Raw genomic sequence first — 19207 nt, forward strand, 5'->3', positions numbered from 1 at the left:
GGAAAATGATGGGCCATTCTGGAGAGCCAACCTTTATACAACCCGTGGACCCCTCAGTTGACTAGAGGACGTGTTCCTTTAGCGTAACAGACAGTGTTATGTAATACACTGCCTTTTATGGATTCTGTTCCCTGTCAGTGAGAGGATATGAGGTTAAAAGCTCTACAACCACAAATGCAAATGAGTGCCCCACCTCCCACCCTGTTACATGAAGAAGGATCTTGTATCCCTCCAGAACACTGTAAACACTATGTGCATTGAATCAGTGTCATCCTGCACTCGATTTGATAGTGTCATTGCAGGTGTCAGTATTTTTTGCCCACGCCCTGTACTTTTTAAATCCCATCTTACACACTCAAAATAACATCCTTTCATTGCTCTGACTGAACACAAGCATTAGCCAACAACCAAAATTCAAAAGCTAGGTCTGTAATGTTGACAGGCACTTGCATCCGCCTGGCCAGCTAACTCGTCTGTGTTCAAGACTTCTTTTAAACTCTCTGTATGGCTCTCTAGCTGTTCAAAGGGCTCTTTTTTCCTTCAGCTGCTAAAAGAAATTGAAGAATTTGTAGCGCTTTTAGCTTTTTTATTTATTTATTTATTTATTTTTTACTGGGAATGGGTTCCCTTGTAAATGAGCAGCTGCTGTTTAGATCGGTGCTGGCTCTGTTTTTGAAAGGCACAATGACTTTCATCTCCAGAGCTGCTGTGGAGGTGTATTATGATATAGTGCTTCATTCACTGACTCGATTGCCTTCAACAGCAGCCGGCCGAGGTTTTGGAAAATTGAAAGGGGTTGCAGATCCTTTTCATTGTAGTGGGAATAGAGCCGGCACAGGGGGCTCAAAGCACAAAAGGAATGTAGCAGAAATGTTTGTGGCTGTTGGAAAAGCCAGTGGAAAGTATTGAAGAAGTTGGGAGAAGAGAGAGAGGGAGAGGCACTGCTAGGGGTTACACATTCACTCACACAGCTCAAACTGTACGAAGCTTGGTCAAACAGGCTTTTTTTCTTTGATGAAAAGTACTATTATTAATTTTAAAAGTCTGTCTGTTTGACTTTCTCATTTTAAAAATACAGTCTGTTAGTCTTAACCATTTTTCTACCCAATTTGGAGGCATAAAGTTCAGGTCATGAAGGACAAGGCAATGTTGCCTTCATTGGCGTGAAGATTCAGGGGCACCAAGGCAGTCCTAGGGGGCAAGAAGGCAAAACATAAATCCAACCCAAAGGCACCAAGGCGATTTTCATACCCATTCATAAAACAACAAAAAAAAAAAAAAGGAGCCTATTATGTTGATGACATTCTAATTCAAACAAATACAAATCAGTGTTTTCTGAGTGATTCACACACTAATTGTTACAAAAATAATATATGGGTCACTTTTTTCCTTTGTAAAAATAAAATGGTATAAAAAAATCCAATTTAAAAACAACAAACTTTCATAATGAAAAAATACAAAGGGTAATTATAAAAAAATAAATATTCAGGCTATTTCTACTAAACTCGGTCACACATCACTGATTAATACATAGATTAGACTAGAGGCTTAGATACAGCCTTCACGCTACAACAACACAAATAGGCGAAGTCAGTAAAGGGAAAGTTTAAAAAGCTAGATTTTCATGCAAACAAAAAAAAATAGAAACTTTGTAATTATAATGCATCACATCACAATGATGAGCAGCTGGATGTACTTAATGTTGCATCACAATGATGAACAGCTGGATGTACATAATCTTAGATTTTTACATTTGAGAGGCTTTACATAGCTTGAAATTTACAGTTGCAAAGGAGTTACAGTTTTGTTATGGTGCTTTGCTGGACAGCGGTCTGCTGTTTTAAGCATACACATTCTAACCCCTATAGCGAACTGTCACAAAGGCAGCCGGAGTGGGTGGCGTCAGACCAGAGCCAGGAAATAAAACAACAAGAGAGGTGGAGTTTGGTGGAGCTGAGTGAATACTTTAGCTCAGCAGTTAATAAATAAACAAACAGACAGAAAATAAACGGTTGTAACAATACAAAACAGGACACGGCACATTCGCCAAAATAAACAGACAAACAAAACGGACCAAACAAAACACAGTGAGCTTCTTTTACTTTACATTATTATTAGTTTTATTCTCTTTACCTCCGTCTCCGATCCTGTTCTCCACTCACCAAACACACAACCTCGAGTGAGTGAAAACATGCTGCTTTTATGCAGCTGTACCAAGACTCAACCTCTAATCAATCATTCAGTTGGAGTCGCGGTACAACTGCACGTGAATTAATAAAGTGCAATTCCCCGTGCTCACATATTATTACATTTTACTTGCATGTGAAGTGCTGTGCAATCCTCGTGCCTAAATCCAAATATACATTTGAAACACTTGTGTGCATAACCCATATTGCATCCCGTGTACCAATGACTATACACCAACATTTAACACACCACACGCAACATATAACAGAAAATACACATAGGGGAGGGCACTTCGTCACACGAACCCACACATTTCACTAGTTAAAAAGCAGAGCTACATAAGGTAGTGAGAGTGTATTACACAAAAATAAATGAAAACAGAAATCGATGCACTTCGTTCTCTATTATCTTATCTCGCCTACTTGTTTCATAACGCAGGGAGCTGCTACTTGAACAATGTCATAGCTACTTTGCAGTTTGTTTGTTTTTTTGTGTAAGAATTTGAGCAGAAGTAATAATTATCTACCTATTGTGTGTTCATTTTTAGTATTGGTGTTTTGGGGGAATAACACCCAATTACAAAACATCAACGGTCATTGATATGTCTGTATAAATTAGCAATTTATATACACTGAATACATGAAAGGAGTTAGAATGTGTATTGCACCTTTATTGTAATTTTAAGCCTTTCTGTCTAATCTCGTCCTTTCTGCAGTATTGTAATTGACTACTGTAAATTCATTATTTATTATTATTATTATTATTATTATTATTATTATTATTATTATTATTATTATTATTATTATTATTGTCAGGGACGTATTGTTGTGCAGCCATTGCTTACCTGAACATTAAATAAATCTTACCACTTTGCTGCCGCTTTAGACAGCTCTTCTTCCTCCTTTCTTTTCCAGTGAACACGTGTGCTGGAAGGGTGGTCATATTCAGCTGTCTACCAGCATCCCTCCCTCTGTTTGCCAATTAACCAATGACGCTGTACTTCCTTTCTCGTGGCTTAATGCTGGGAAGTGCACAGTAAAACAAATGGCAACAATAGTACATTATGATAATGAGTCATTTTCTTGTAGGATGGTAGTAGACACTGAGCAAGTTTGTGAATGGATTGTAGATGTGCTGGTCCTAAGGGTCACCGGCAGCAGTGAGAGGTGGGCTTACAGGCAACTTTTGCGTAAGTTTTTTTTTTTTTTAATTTGAGAGGCATTGCGGCAGGCAGCTTGGGCACCGTGGCAATTGCCGTCGATGCCATCGGTTGTTTAGCGCCCTGCGATTTGAAGCTCAATGTCGCCTCACTGTTGCAACCCACTTACCGCTCAGGAGGACTGAAAGTCAATGGGCAACCTCCATTCCCACTGTCAAACCAATCGTCTCTTAAATATGTGTTACCAAGCTCCTGAACTCTAGAGGAAGTCTGCTATTGCCACAATTCCTCTATCTACTCAGTGGCAGAAGCCACTTAATGATCTCTTTAGAATGTAATAATAAAAGATAAGTACATTAAGCCCCATTCGCATATAATTGGATTGTGTTAAGATAAATTACTCGTGTCAATTTCATTCCATGCAAGGTTTGAAGTTTAGACGTGACATACGTGATGAAGTTTGTGCCACTCTGGAAAGATGTGTTTAAATATTAGGGATTTGTAGATGAGTAATGGTGACAGCCTTTCCCAATTCCTCCTTGGTTTCTATGGAAACTCTTTAGAGACTGGAGGATTTTAGCTTGCTGTCACCTATTATTTCTATTATAAATTGAAGACATTAAATTTTTGTCCCATAAAGACCTCAGCAAGAGATCATTCTTCTAACATTACTGGACTTTTTCTTTTCTTTGTGATCTTGAGAAGGAAATAACACACACACACACACACACACACACACACACAAAACCTTTCTGCAAGTGAAATTTGATTTCTATTCAGTGGCTTCTTCAAGACATACAATGACTACCCTATTGATTTGGGTAAAGGAGGAGGGAGAGGGTAGTTGAAAAAATAACCTTTTTCTTGTGTCAATGTCAGATATCACATCCCATTGTGGAGTCAAACTTCCATGGTATGATTTCACACAGGCTCTTATACATACAAAGGGGCGTCTCTCTGGTCCTAATGACAATTCTTTTCACAATTAGATCAATAGCTGGCTTTGTCTACTCAGCCAGTGGCTTAAAATCATTTTTATTTATTTATTTAGTTAGTTATTTCTTCTAAAAACATAAATAGCAGTAAGATTTTGTCTAGAGGTTGGACAGAACATGGTAAATATGAGCTTAGTGTGCTCTGTCCATCTCTACACAAAATCTCACTGCAACACATTCATCTTGGAAAAGCATGACAAGACACACTTCTCAGAAACAAACAAAAAAAATAATCCTGCTTGACATTTCAAATTCCAAAACAATGGATTACGGAGCATATTACCCAAACCAAGTTACAGTCATAAATTACAATATGCAGTGACAACCATATATTAAAACATCACACCCTTAAACGCAGTGTCATACATCACATCATTTCGATTGTGTTTTAACACATTACAGCACATTTAACAAAAAATGAATGATACAGTGTGTCAAAGTGGTTTGCAGTGTGCAGGTGTAGAAGTAATGCAATGCGTAACAAACAATTCTTTATTGGTTCTGTGTGATCAGGTGACTTTGTGTGGCATGTGGGTGGTGACGTCTGACCAGGAAATGAAACACAGATAGGTACGGGGCAAAACAGCGCTGCTGTGCTCGTATTTTTAATTAAATACAAAATAAAAATTTCAACAAAAATAATGCTCACAGAGCAAAAAATAGAAAGGTAAACAAAACAAAATACCTAGGTCAGGCTGGGCAGTCGCTTTCACTGATCCTATTCGGGTACGTTTAGCCAGTTTTTACTTTCAGTTTCGTTGTTGCTCTCTCTTGCTGTCATTCGCTCTTCTCAAACACCTTCTCCCAGAGCGCAGAAAGCTGCAGGCTTTTATAGGTGACCTTCTCCCGATTAGCAACAGTTGTTCAATGAATTAGCTTGGGAGATTGTCACCTTCTGCACAAGGTTTTTGAAATACACAAAACAATAACAAACCACTCGGCTTTTCGACATCCTATTTTGAACAATAAATCATAATAATAATAATAAAAAGAATATTCACAGGGGCGGGGAGTACCCCGTTCTAACATATTAAAACAATACATTTTATATGTGCAGGAATTTTTAACCGCCCTGCTACATTCCATTTTTAAATCCAGGTCGTCACGACTGTAAATAATAATCCCAGGCAATGCACAGCAATGTGTACTGCATACTTTTAAACCACGGGTTACAGTCCCAAAATAATAACACAGTATAAACACACACAAAGACACAATCACAAGTCCAGAGTGAGTGCTAACATGCAAGTGGTGAAATACAATTTATTAGTGGTGAAGTGTTGTCCGGGTTGGTGGTGGCCTTAAGCGACAGCTCCCAGTACATGTTAGTCGGCTAATAAGAGCAAATGAGTACAATTAGAAATGACAAAACAAACACTAAACAGTCATAGTTACTTTTTATTTTCCTTCAGTGATTCTCTCTCAACCATAACAAAGGAACAGATCGCTTAGCCACGTCCCCTTTTGTACCATCAGTCATGTCCCCTTGGTTAGAGAGTGCAACCGTTTTTCCTCCAATCCGCAGTTGCCACATCGCTTCCCATCTGGGGTGATGATTTGGTGTACCGTGGCTAGATGGCTGACTTCCACCTTTCCCTGGAATGAATTGTCAGGCCATCCAGTCCAGGGCACACTGTTCCCTTTACACAGCGTCCTCCACAAAATTACACGCCTGCCAAATTCTGTGGGGGTTTTGTGATGTGTACAATAATTATTCAGATTAAGGCTTTATATAGTGTCACATACTAATGGATTAGTGACTGGGTGCAAGCTTAGTACATTGTGCTTGCTAGTCCCAAATTTACCAACTGTATCAAAGAGACAAGTTTGTTAGACCAACAGTTACAGACCTGACGTATGGCGTTTGCACTGCAGTCTCATACCAATCCACACTGTACCTCCTTCTCTGTGTCTTTTTGTTTTCCTTTCAAGTTACACCATGAAACAGGTACCTTTTGGAAGGAATATGGAGAAGATTATTTTAGTCAGATAACATTGTTATTTAGTTCAGGTGAATTATTATTTCTTTGTATAATACCCTGTTGCTCCTCCTCAACTACAGAGTCCAGCTCCAGGTAACATAAAAAAAATAGATTCCATTACAGGCATTATAAAACAAACTGACCTCAGTTTTGATATCTAGTGAAACACCGGTATTAGAGGCACAAGGACTTACAAAACAAGCACCCTCTTATCAAAGTTTGTCAGGTCTTCTGTGTTACCCATTGTGGTTGAAACAGCCTTCTAACAGGGAAATGCAGCTTATATATTACAGAATACATGTGAAGAATAACAAAATATATCAATCAATTTCCATTTAGCCTTTTTGTTTCAGTTGTTGGTGTGTTACTGCAGTACAGCGTGCACACAGAATTTAAGAGCATCCACATTTAATATCAGATTTGGAAACGGTCTGGCAACTGTGGTCATGACTAGAGCAACAAAGCTGAATAACAAGAGCAAATGCACTGCTCATATTGCTGTGTTTGCTACTACACTGCATTCATTAATTAATTCAAAATGCTAAAGAACATCCACAATGGATACATTGTACAGTATGCTGTCTACATTTAACAGAATAGCACACAGCTCTGGGATATTCTTACCCATGAAGTTTTCCAAAATCCTTTTCCACAGAAAAATAAACCCCACCTTCTAGAATTAAACACATGCATGACAGTGTTTTTTGTAAATGTACTGGTTATGTACTGGCTAGAAGGAATATCCTTGCCCAGTGCAGCACCGGTGTAGTCAATTAGTCATTTAACAAATGGGTGCTCTCATTTTTTGAGAACATCATACCATAATACAAAGTGTATTATAACCTGAGAATAATGCATATATGCAATAAATATATGCACAAGACATATCATATATTTAGTAAAAGTAGATTTAAAACATTTTAAAACATCATACATCTATAATGGCGATGATATAAAAATGGAGTGTACTGGCAATTGTCCCCGTCCCCCCCACCCCCCCTGAAATAGTGAGTGTTCGAGAATTGAATTTCTCCGATCATACCTAGTGCACTCCGAGTTCTAACTAATACTAGAGCATATGCTATGGCTCTGGACAGTTCTTGGCATGTACAGTGCAGGCTTTTGTAACTCAAGCTGGCACCCCCCTCCTCTCCTCTCCTCTCCTCCCCTCTTCTCCTCTTCTCTCCTCCACTGGGGATGTCTGGGTTGATGAGTTTGAATTACAGGTGATTAGTCTTAGCCAGATTTCTCTCTGTCTCTCTGTCTCTCTGTCTCTCTCACACACACACACACACACACACACACACACACACACACACACACACACACACACACACACATGCACTCTATATTGTTCAGGCCCTGTGTTGCCAAACAGGACTTACAGACCTCTTTAACTGTGAATCAGAGTCAATGGAGCAGCATTGTGAAACACTGTCTGTGGCAGATCCCCTGTCAGTAGAGATGGCTTGCTGGTAATTAGCTAGGTAATCACCTCTATAATTTAAACACTGCTACCTGTCACACCCTGGTGTGTTTGAGAACAGACAGGGGAGAAGAAAAGTCAGTTTGCTGCTGTCCGTGGTTCTGAATCCCACAGCACATTCTGAGACGGGTGTATCTGAGCTAATAAAGCTTTCAGGGTTTGTAAACATGACTGTTTAGCTGTAGGCACCCATGCAAATGTAAAAGTAAGTAGCAAAAGCATAGTAAAGTATAAAAAAAGGATTAATGAAAGCATAAGGAAGCATTGTAAAGCACAGAAAGGTATTAGCTTTATTAACACTATCACTGGCTTCCCCTTCTGTTGTGCTGATCTTTTTGGTTCTTTTTTAGCATCAGAATATGCAGATATTTCAAATGCGCTAAAGCTGAACTGCTACATCCTGGTACCTGTGCTGTGGGTAACAAGGTCTGATTGATATACCACTGATGTGTTTTTCTAGTAAAATCCTTTAGGTGTCACATAGTAGCAAGTTTTCATCTATAACATTGAAAATAGGTCCATATCCCTAATAAAAGTTACAAAAAAATCATGTAAAGAAACAAAATATCTTCATTATAAAAACAGGGGCCAGTAATAATGTTGCTAGTTCTATAAGGGGTAAGAAAATGTGTTTAAAAATCTTGGTTATAAATCAGAAGGTTTTATTTATTTATTTATTTATTTATTTTTAAAATTAAGCCTTGGGAGGGACCTTGAACTACTAGAATAGCAAAGTATGAACAGCTCTCCCCACTGGGGGATTGGCACAGACTGATCGCTTGTCTCCTGTAATATGATTTGTCCTGGCTATTGATACTCTGGGCTCTTTCCCCCGATTTCCACACTAATACAATTCGCATCTCGTCAATAATGCTCAGCATTTAATTTTGCCACTTTAATTAACAAATTCAATTTACTCGAACCATTCTGAAAACAAATTAAAAGCATGCAGAATTAAAGCCTCCAGCTCCAAGGCTGTGGCTAAGGTGATTACCAATGTGTCAACCGTTTTCTTGTTTATTCTGCATTGATTTTTTTATCTGCTTTGCGGAGCTGTGTGCGGGGGTAACTTTCCAAAAGGAAGAAGAAAAGGAATTTGCAAGTTTTATGGAGTTGTGAGAGCTTGTGTTTAAAGCTAGCTGGGTTCAATTGGGGAGTCATCAGGGATTTGCCCTTGCAGTCTTTCCACAGAATCTCGGTGGCTGTGTTAGTGAACATTCTCATACTGCTTGTATTCTACCTGTTATTGCAACAATTTCTGTAACATGGTCATGACTGCTTGGATATTTTCATCCACATGCCCTGGGGTCAACTGGGGCTTTGCTCCTGAAGTAAAATGTGTATTCAGAGAAGACCTCCAGTTTGTCTACCGAATGTTGTGCTGCTGTGCGCGTCTTTATTGTAAAAGGTATTGCAGATTTTGATTGACTTTTATTTCCACAGTGAGCAACAATATTGTTTGCAAATGAGAAAATGTTCTCTTAAAACAGTGTAATGACTTCAGTAGCAATCCGCTAGTTGAATAAATACCCCACACTTTGGTAAATGGGAAGTCTCTAACATGACTTTGAAAATTGGTGGCCTTACACCCTTTTAAATGCCCTAGGAGTTATTGGCTCATGTCACTGTATTCTTATTGAACAAAGTAATCTTAAGAACTGGGTTAATAAATCAGCCGGGGGGGGAAACACTAGCAGTATTATTGTGGAGTTAAAGTTATTTAGATCCGCCACTGACGCCTCTATGTCATTCTAGGTATATAATGAAAATTAATCAGAACCAAAAAAATATGATTAAAGTAAATCATATAGCAAAGCTAAGAATGCACAAGGACTACAACTTTTAGTACAGATGGACACATTATTGAAGCAGAATTGTTTGATACACTGGGCCACCAACTCTGCAGCCTGGTACAACAACAGCAGTCTATATTTCCATTGTTTTTATTTTTTCTTCCCCTGAACTGATTAGCAGGTGCTGTAATTATGTTACCTTTACAATGTAAATGAACTGGCTGATCTCACCTATGATTGATTAGCAATATGCCAAGTCTGATTAGCAAATTGCTATGCTAATCCTGGTGTGTTTCTTTTCCTGTGTGTCACAATCAAGGGCAAAATGAGACGGAGCTGAGAAACAAAATAAGCGTAGAATAATTCAATTAAATGAAAGCGAGCCAGGCACAGATAAGTGCTCTGCAGAGCCTCATTGTTAACTGTCGTTGTTAACCCACATGAAGCCAAACCTGTTCAGCTGTGTAAGTTGATTATGATTTTAATACCACATCTTAAAGTAATCGTAGCAAATAGCACCTTCAGTAACTCACTCAAAAAATTGTTGAAAAAAGGTTTCATGGACTGCAAACTCGATTTCATTATTAGAATGGGCTTTATAAAAAACAGAGCTTAAACCAGTCTTTAAAGTTTTGAGAATAGGACCCTACATACACAGCAGTACAGTTGAAGGAGATCCACCATAGAAACTCTTCATCTTCCACTGTTTCGTTTACTGTACAGCTTAAATAGAATTAGCACATGGAATACCTTGATTTCTATTCCTGTTCAAATGTGAAAGATAAGTTGCCATTTATTGATGTTTACTACAGCGTCAATGAATTGAAGTTCGAAAATGTCCCAGATTTTCACTCTGGAAATCTGGTAAGCCTAATTGTGAAGTATATCGCAACCTTGACCACCATTTCCCAGAACTGACACTCATTAAGTGAGCTGGATAAGATACCCTGTTCTTATTAGTGGCTCAGAGTTCTGGTCATGATCTCTACCCTAATAAAGATGCCATGACTAGCTTTCTCTTATGTTTATCAGAAATCAATTATTACCTTTTGAATAAAAAATAAAGACAGCTGTAAATGTTTTACTAACTTACCATAATAGTATGGATATTGGAGTTTGGGTTACGATAGGATGGTTTGGATTATATGTTTGGGATTGGCGAGATTCTAGTGTGTTTAGGCCTGTATGTGCAGACCCATACAGCATTTCAATAGAGGGCACTACACATTCCTGTGGCAATACCTCTAACCCAGAACAGGAACCTGTCTCACGCTTTTCCATGTAGATAGGGTCAGGGCATCCTCCTATTAACACAGACCTCAGGCCTCTGTCTCTAAGCCACATATTTATACAGGTTTAATATCCAAATAAGTGCTTGTGGGAAGAAGTTCAGTTCCCTTAATAACATTGCCATTTTTAAGGGGGGGGGGGGGGAAATAGACATTGCTTGATTGAGTCTAGGTTTAAAAAACAGTGAATCGGTTCCTGGGAAATAGTGAACGCCCCTCAAAGAGAAAGATTTCAAGTCACTCGTTTGATTGAGAATTTTTTTCCCCTGATTTTGTATTCCTGCTTTTCGGCCATAAAAGTATTTTTCATTTAAATGTATTCTTATATTCCCTTTTTTGTATTCTGCTTGGACCGGCAAAATGCAGATATGTGAATGCTGGGTAGGGGCAGTAATTAAGAGCAAAAAGTACATAAAGGATTGAATTTGGATATTGACTCACAGAGGTTTTCATGCAGGACCAGCGCTGTCTGACAGACTGTTTTTGAATATGCTGTGATGATGGAACAGGGTCCTTGCAGCCTGCTTAGCTGCCCTTCTAATTGGCCTTTATGAATATTTAATGAAATCAAGATGAAATTCAATCATAGCTTTTAACTGCTGAATCTGAGGGAAAAAGGCACACGTTATTAGATTTCACTGCTCCGGAGTGAGTGTCAGTCAGCTGGCAAAGCCAGGATTTTTAGTCCAATGGGACCTGGCTTCCTCTGAAGGAATTAATCTTTTATTTGTTTCATTGTATTTTTAACCAAAGGACCTGGTCACGCAACAGAGAAGAGGTATTTGCTGTAAAGCCAGTTTTCCCCTGGTGTATTTTTTCTCCTTATTAAAGGACTCTTATAGTAAGATAACTGCTAGCTACCATTCTATACTGTCCAGTTAAAAATGAGTTCAGGGTCATCTTGTCTTGACGATGATGGTCAACTTTATAAATAAGCTAGAAGTTTTTTTTTTTTTTTTTAGTTGCAATTCAATCTGAAAACTGAGTGGAAAAGCGAGTTGTACTGCATCGGAACTTCCAACTAAGATTCTGGTCCTGTTCCTGTCTCTTATTCTCACTACAAAAAGAGGCTTTGTATAATGAACATGAATTAAACTAATACAATAATTCGATAAGTCATACCTGTTTTGCACTTTCCATTAGCTAGATGTGTCTCACGTGTGCAGTTTTGAACAAAGCACATGTTTTAGCAAACATCTATTGTCAGAACATGATATTTGGTTAGAGGGTGTTGTTCTGCTTCACTTTCACTTCCTAGGTAATTTCTCCCTAGCCATGTCTTCTGGGTCATGTTAATGGCTTATCAGTCAATAAGGGAAGCAGCTGGTTGGCCCCTGGCTGGAAGAAGCTGTCAAAAGAGTGGAGACAATCTCACACTCCTTGCTAACTGACCAAGGAACTGCAACACAGAAATTTCTTTAACCTAGTGTAGTTGATAACGGCACATTTGAGACCCATATGTAGCGAATAGAACAGGTAAAAGGAGGTCAAATGTACAGATTCATTTTGTTAGCTGCAGCTACTTTAAACATAAAAACAGTTAACTGTGCTTCATACATTACATCTCGCTACTTTCTGTATTCTTGCATTGCGCTGTCAAATCCTGACAAGATATGAAAGCGGCTGGACTTCTTCAGCCGTGAGCTCAGTAAGTAAACGCTCTGTGGCACGGAATCGCAGTGTCCAGCTGGTGTGCCTCTGCTGTGTTCTGTTACTGGTAACATTAAATATTTCACTTGCAAACTGGTTGTTTCCGCTGGAGTGACTCAGTCCAACAGTCACATAGGACACAGTTGCGGAAAATATGAGTCAGATTGAGTGACCAGCAATGAAAGGAGGGGGAGAGGGCTGAATTAGGCAAACAAGGACTCATTTGTCCTGATCTGATGTAAACAGGTTATGAACTGTCAGACTGATATGACAGAGTGGCTCTCATTAGACAAAGGCTAACCTCACTGAGTTAAAGCGTTTACATTCATTAAGCAACCCCATGTGTTTCAAATGTCTTAAACTATTCCCGAAGGTGACTTCATGTTTTTTTAATGGCACCCTTTGACTTGACCTGTGACATAAAGTGGTTTTAAGATATTGGCTTCATATTCAGTACACGGCTGTATACTGTGTCCTTATCAATGGTACAGATCTTTTCCTCATATCCAGTGTACTTCATGTTGATCAATGGTACAGAGGGGTGGGAGGCAGTAGGGGGGGGTTGGCTTTATTAAACTGTTAACTTAATCCTCATGATAGATTCAAGCAGGGGTATTTCTAGTGTAGGGTTGTGGGATCCAAGGACCCAGCAGTAAAATCATGAAGGAAATTTGTATAGTGTATTGTGACAAAGTGCCCGCCCCTGTGTATATTATCTGTTATGTTGCGTGTGGTTTGTTAAATGTTGGTGTATAGTCATTGGTACAGGGGATATAAACAGGTCTGTAACACGAGTGTTTAAAATGTATATTTGTATTTAGCCACAGGATTGTACATCACTTCACCTACATTTAAAGTAGTTAATATGTGAGCACGAGGTTGCACATAATTAATTCACGTGCTGGGATTCAAGTGAATAATTAATTAGTAATTGAATCCCAGCACAACAGTATATATAGATGCACGTTTTCACATACTCGCGGTGGGGTGTTCAGTGAGTGGAGAACGGGATTGGAGACGGAGGAAATAAGAAGTATAATAATAATAACGTATAGTAAAATATATCTGCTCACCGTATTTTTTGTTTAGTATTAGTCCGTTGTGTTTGTCTGTTTATTTTGGCTACCAGTGCCATGTCCTGTTTCTGTTTGTTTGTTCAACCCTTTTATTTTCTGTTCTGTTTATTAAATGCTGAGCGAAACATTCGCTCAGCTCCACCAAACCACACCTCTCTGTCCTTCATTCCTTTTCCTGGTTCTGACGCTGCCGACTTCGGCCGTCTCTGTGACATGTATATAGAGTGCTGTCCAGCACACACTATGAGTGAGGGGGAAAATCAGCTTGTATCTTAAAGCACCCTATACTGTATCTTGTATAATATATAGTTAAATAAGAATGAATAATCAGTTTAGCACATTCTAACATCAGATACAAACTACAGTACAACGTCGCATATCCAACCTCCTGTGGACTATAGATATCATCTATAGAAAAAGTATTTACATGTCCATAAATAGGCTAGTGAGCAAAAACAACACACACACTGCTTTAAACATGGGGACATTTTTTGCTTTAAAAGTAAGCATACGTAAATTAGGCTACCAATACACAGTGTTGCTATGCAGCTTGCTATAAGCCATCTCCATGCAAAGCTTTAAAAAACAAACAAAAACAAATGGTAAATGTCCAATAACCTGCAACTGGTGGCTTCTTTCTTAACTCTGGTAGTCCCTGCCTCCCTGGTTCTGCTTTCTTATATCTCTGTCACGGTACTTTGCAGTCTTTCTTGATATTGCCAACAGCCAATAAGCAGCTTGGTTTAAGTATTGCTTCGGTTATTTTAAACAAACGGCAGGTAAGCATTGTGTTTATGAAGCTTGCTTTGTTTAATTCAAATGCATTTAAAAGCTACAACAACACCCTGCCGATATCTGCAAGCATGCACTCCATCATATATATATATGCATTGCGCATTAAAAAGCTTTCTCTACTGGTGTATTGAAATGTCACTGTTACACACAGCTGACTGACACACGCACACAGCCCGTCTGTCTTAAAGGGGAACACACCAAGTCTGATTTGCTATAACGCTTTCTTTCTGTTTCCATCGTGTAAGTTGCATTTGCTGCCAATGCCATTACTCTTGTAGCCTACTTTTAAATATTTATTTGTTTAGCGAGGTGGTTAATTGATCAGGGCGGTTATGACGGTGGGATATGCGACGTTGCACTGTATCTCATATAAGGAAACGTCATATGTCATATGTCAACGTTAGGGTCTGTAATACATTATATTACTGTGACCATCAGGTTCACTTTACCAAACATGACACAACATAGGAAATATCCGAAGGTTTCTCTTCATTAAAATAGATCTTTATTAAGTCTACCCAGTAGCTCTGCCGGCCATCCTCTTAATATGCTCCCTGGTGACCAGGGGCTTGGTGGTTGGACTCTGCAGCCCCTTGGCTGCTGGTGTAGTATTGGATACAGATTAATACAATCCCATTTTCTGCCCAGGATTTTCTTCACTAATGTGTTTTTTTTTTTTCTCCTCTGAAACACTAAGCACCTTATCCGTGTTAGGAGTGACAATGAGCTTGTGAAGGGGCGGGTGTTAGCCGGCTGTAATGCTCCAATTCACAGTAGATTAATTATCTCAGGATGAACACGATCAGGGTTGAGGATTTGGACAGGCTGAGACATGCTCTTACGTCTGGATCTTTCCACCCCTTCGTTTGCCCCTTGTCAGCCGGGGATGGGAGTACAAAGAGGATTTAGTTACTCAAACTGGCACCTGTGCTTAAGAGGTAAAGAAGACATGATATCTTCCAGTACTAGATGGTGAGTTAAAAGTAATTCACTAGTGCCATGGCCCTTTTCTCGTGAGGTAGAGGGCATGACCATTTATCTATGGCCAGTAGGGACCACTGTAGCACAACGAGGAGAAAAAGCCCCTGCTAGTTTGCCTCCCCAACCCACGGGAGCACCAGAGTTAACATGGCACTCCCACTGGAATTCCCAGCAAAAACTGGCAACTTCACCCAGCCACGACACAAACCTGCGCTCCCCAGCCTGCTCCCCACACGACTGTGCCTGTAGCAGGTGAGGCCACTCAGGGACCTCTACGACCATTTCTTTGTTTTTGATAATGACCTAACTGCTTATACGTATTGCAATATACAAAATAATTGACTTTGTCAAGAGTTCATTAATAACCTGACACATAATATGGCAAATATTTATGCTTTGCACTAGAACCTAAAATAGTACTATGTTTTTGATTGAATACAATGCTGTTCATTAATATGTACTGCACATGTACATCACATTGTAATAACGAAAACCTAAGAAAGCTGCAAGCGCACACATTGCAGTGTTCTGTTTGCTATATTGTGCTACCCTGCTTCTAATCGTGTGCTTACTAAGCCCATCGGGTATACATGCAATGGAACAAACCAGTGATTCAGTTCTATGAGCTTGTTCATTTTTCAAAATTAATGACAAATGTAAGTGAAGCTTGCAGCAACCAGTAAGCATGTTGTGTTCTGTTTGCAATAAACTTTTTTCTTCTTGTATTGTAACCGGCAGTTTCAATTATTGCCAAAAGAGGGAGTTAGTAATCACAGAGCTGCTGCTCCAGCAATACATTTAAAATGTGCAGTAGAAGAGAAAGAACAATAAAACTGATCTTCATATATAATACTTTAAAACATTAAGATAAAAGGGGCAGTGGATGTTGTTTTTTTAACTCGAGGCTCAAGATTTGTTGAACTTTTTATTAGTTTTATTTAATTGTATGTTTTTTTTGTTACCTGTTACATTTTTTTAAAACTGCAGGTGTCCTCACTACTGTGTTCAGTTTGACACTAAAATGCAGGGTGTTTGTTTGTGTAAATGACTCTCTCTATAAATTTCCTTTTTTTACGCCTTCGTGCTAGTATGCCTATTTTGGTTCACATGATGATGTAGTGGCAAGCATGTTCCGGAAGAAAAAAAAAGATTGCATTTATACAGCTAAATCTTTTCATAGGGGCAAAGGTGTTGCTTTATTATAAATTCTATTATGATATAAACATTGAAAGGATAACTCTAAGTTATGACAGGGACATAACAAGGTTCGGGGTAGCCAGTGTAGTTTTGTACAATCTGCAAATACTGCAATATTAATACTGCTGCTGTTCTTTGTAAGAGTTATATCGGTTTAAAACTAAAATGAGCAATTATGAACATTTGCCAACTTCAGACAAGTGAATTTAAAAAGTAAATTCTAGATGGAAAGCAAATCATTACTAGCCAGACTTGTTTTATACAGCATTTGACTCACTGTTTTACATGATCACAATGGGCTCATACCCTCAGATAATAGCGGGACACTTTCTTTGCAGGTGTTTATCTGCGTTAGTGTAAAAGCCCGGCCATCACAATTGCCCTGTTTATTTCTCTTTCAGCAACAGAGACGGCTTGACCTCCTGACTGTAACGAGTCGAGGTGAGTACACTCTCTTTTCTCCACTAAACAGCTGGTTTGTCTGGTCATCGCTTACTCTCTGACAAGAAAGTGCAGTGGAAAAAGAAAAATAGCTCTCAGCTCCAGCCTCGCTTACCAGTAAGTGACATCTAGATTGTAAAGTGGCAGTGCTTCAGGCGACAATATGTCTTACAAGCTTTCTGTGAAGGAAGGTCCAATATATTTATATATTTATGTGTGCGTGAGACTGCAGGCTTGTTTACCACTTATACTGAGAACTTGAGGACCTAACTCATATAGGAGAGGACAGAAATAATAAATAAAAAAATTGCACAGGTCTGGAGGTACCTGTATATACAGGAAGCAATAGCAAACACACTGAGACAACTCACTTGGTGCAGACAAGCGCCTGCAAGCGCTTGAGAAGTGGACTATTGAAAATCACAGCAAGCAAGTCCGTATAGAGGTGCTACTAATTCAAAGAAGATGGTGGAGAATTGTCTGAAATGGTCAAGCTGTTAGTTTCATTCGGGTACATAGCTATGTGTGAGGCATTGTTCCGTGTTTGGATTTTCTGTGTGTTAGAGCTTGCTTTTTCAATGATCATATATAGGTAGCAGCTGCAATGGTACCACATTTGTTCATTTTTAATATTTTGACAATCAATGCTGTCACAATGATATGAACAAATATACACTAGGTACCATATCAGGACTGCTATAATATTTGTTCAAATATCTATTGTTATGCTGCTAATAAGTTCTGAATTCTTATATCATAATAAAATCCCGATAGGAAGTAGAAATCAACAGAATGCAGTCAATGACATGAATCTGTAAAAAACTAACAAACAAAAAAAAAAACATTAAAACAAGAATATATTTTCATAAATAAATTACATTTTGAGAGCCAGGATTTCTTGAGAAGATATTTGTGGAGAAGCAGACAGATAATTTTTCAGTGGCTTGGCTGTGCTTTAATGGTGGTATTTTATTATGCTGCTAGCTTTCTTTGTTTGCTAATGATCATTGAAGGGGAAAACCACACTGCGTAATGACTGCATTCATGTGGAATATAACTAGTTTGGAAACATTGGAAGGAACATTGTAATCTAATTTTCTCTACACTGTTTTATAGAGAAGTGGTTATCATACAGCAGTGTATTTGGCTACAGGTTGTCCTAAAAGTTGTTCTCATTATCTTTTAATGAATGGAGTGATTTTTAGATAGGGAGTAGAAATCTTTAGGCACTCAAATTAATGTCCTGGTTAATTAATTTGAAGTTTTTTAACACCAATGTTTTTTTGTTTTTTTATCAAGAAAAAACCTTTAGTTAACTTAATATTTTGTGAATATGGCCTATAGGGTATTAAAAAAACTGCATTCTCTTTTCATTTTATACAAAACGTATCTCATTACTGAGTCAACTGCTTTTTGTGATGAAAATGAGGTAGAATAGTCCATCAACTAGGACAACAGATTGACCACCCTCTCCATTTCCAATGCAGAAGTTTATTATTAGCCAGACAATATTGTACCAGTGAAATCTGATACAACCTTTGTTACAAGAAGGTACTTATCAAAGACTTAGATGGTACTGGGTGAGACCTAACTGGACAAGCTATTGAAGGCATGTGTGATTTGTTGCCCATTACTTTGTTGCACAATGTCTAATACCTGTTGTGATAACAGTGCCCGGTGAGCCTTTTTTTAAGGCTGTCGGATCCATTTGGGAGTAGTGCTGCTACTGTGGACCAGGACTCAAGCCCAGGGAGCCTAAAGACAGCTGGAAGTGAATGTGATATCGTTTTTTAATGACAGTGGGGTCCTTTATTGATGGAGTAAAATGTACTCAATGTCTTCAATCTTGGTAAATTTAACGTCACTCATAAATGCATGAGAGTTACTGCACAGCAATTGAAGACAGATTACTTACGGAAGTAACAGCGCTGCTCATTCAGTCAGGCTGGTGGCATGCTTGGTGTAAAACAACAGGTTTCAAAAAGCTTGTTTACTGTATGTCACGTGGGTAATTTACCTAGTTAAAATAATTTGTTAGATTTGCACATACTCTTTTTACTATATGCACACTCGTAAACTCAGGGGAGACGTTTAGGAGGACATAGAAATGTTTGGGACTCCTTTAAGTGGATCGTTCGTGCACTGGGCTTGCAACGCATCCAGATGACTTTTAAAC

At 38.7% G+C, this 19207-nt stretch overlaps 1 protein-coding gene across 1 annotated transcript in view; it reads left to right on the plus strand.

Annotated features, from left to right (window-relative positions):
- The window catches only part of LOC121326901 (cytosolic carboxypeptidase 6-like), a 260712-nt gene that overhangs the window by 135855 nt on the left and 105650 nt on the right, over nucleotides 1-19207 (plus strand). The window contains exon 6 of the mRNA XM_041270542.1: nucleotides 16992-17031. Within this exon, the coding sequence (XP_041126476.1) occupies nucleotides 16992-17031 (40 nt within the window). The remainder of the gene's footprint in view (nucleotides 1-16991; nucleotides 17032-19207) is intronic.

This window comes from Polyodon spathula, chromosome 14 (genome assembly GCF_017654505.1).
Source record: "Polyodon spathula isolate WHYD16114869_AA chromosome 14, ASM1765450v1, whole genome shotgun sequence".
Classification (NCBI taxonomy): domain Eukaryota; kingdom Metazoa; phylum Chordata; class Actinopteri; order Acipenseriformes; family Polyodontidae; genus Polyodon; species Polyodon spathula.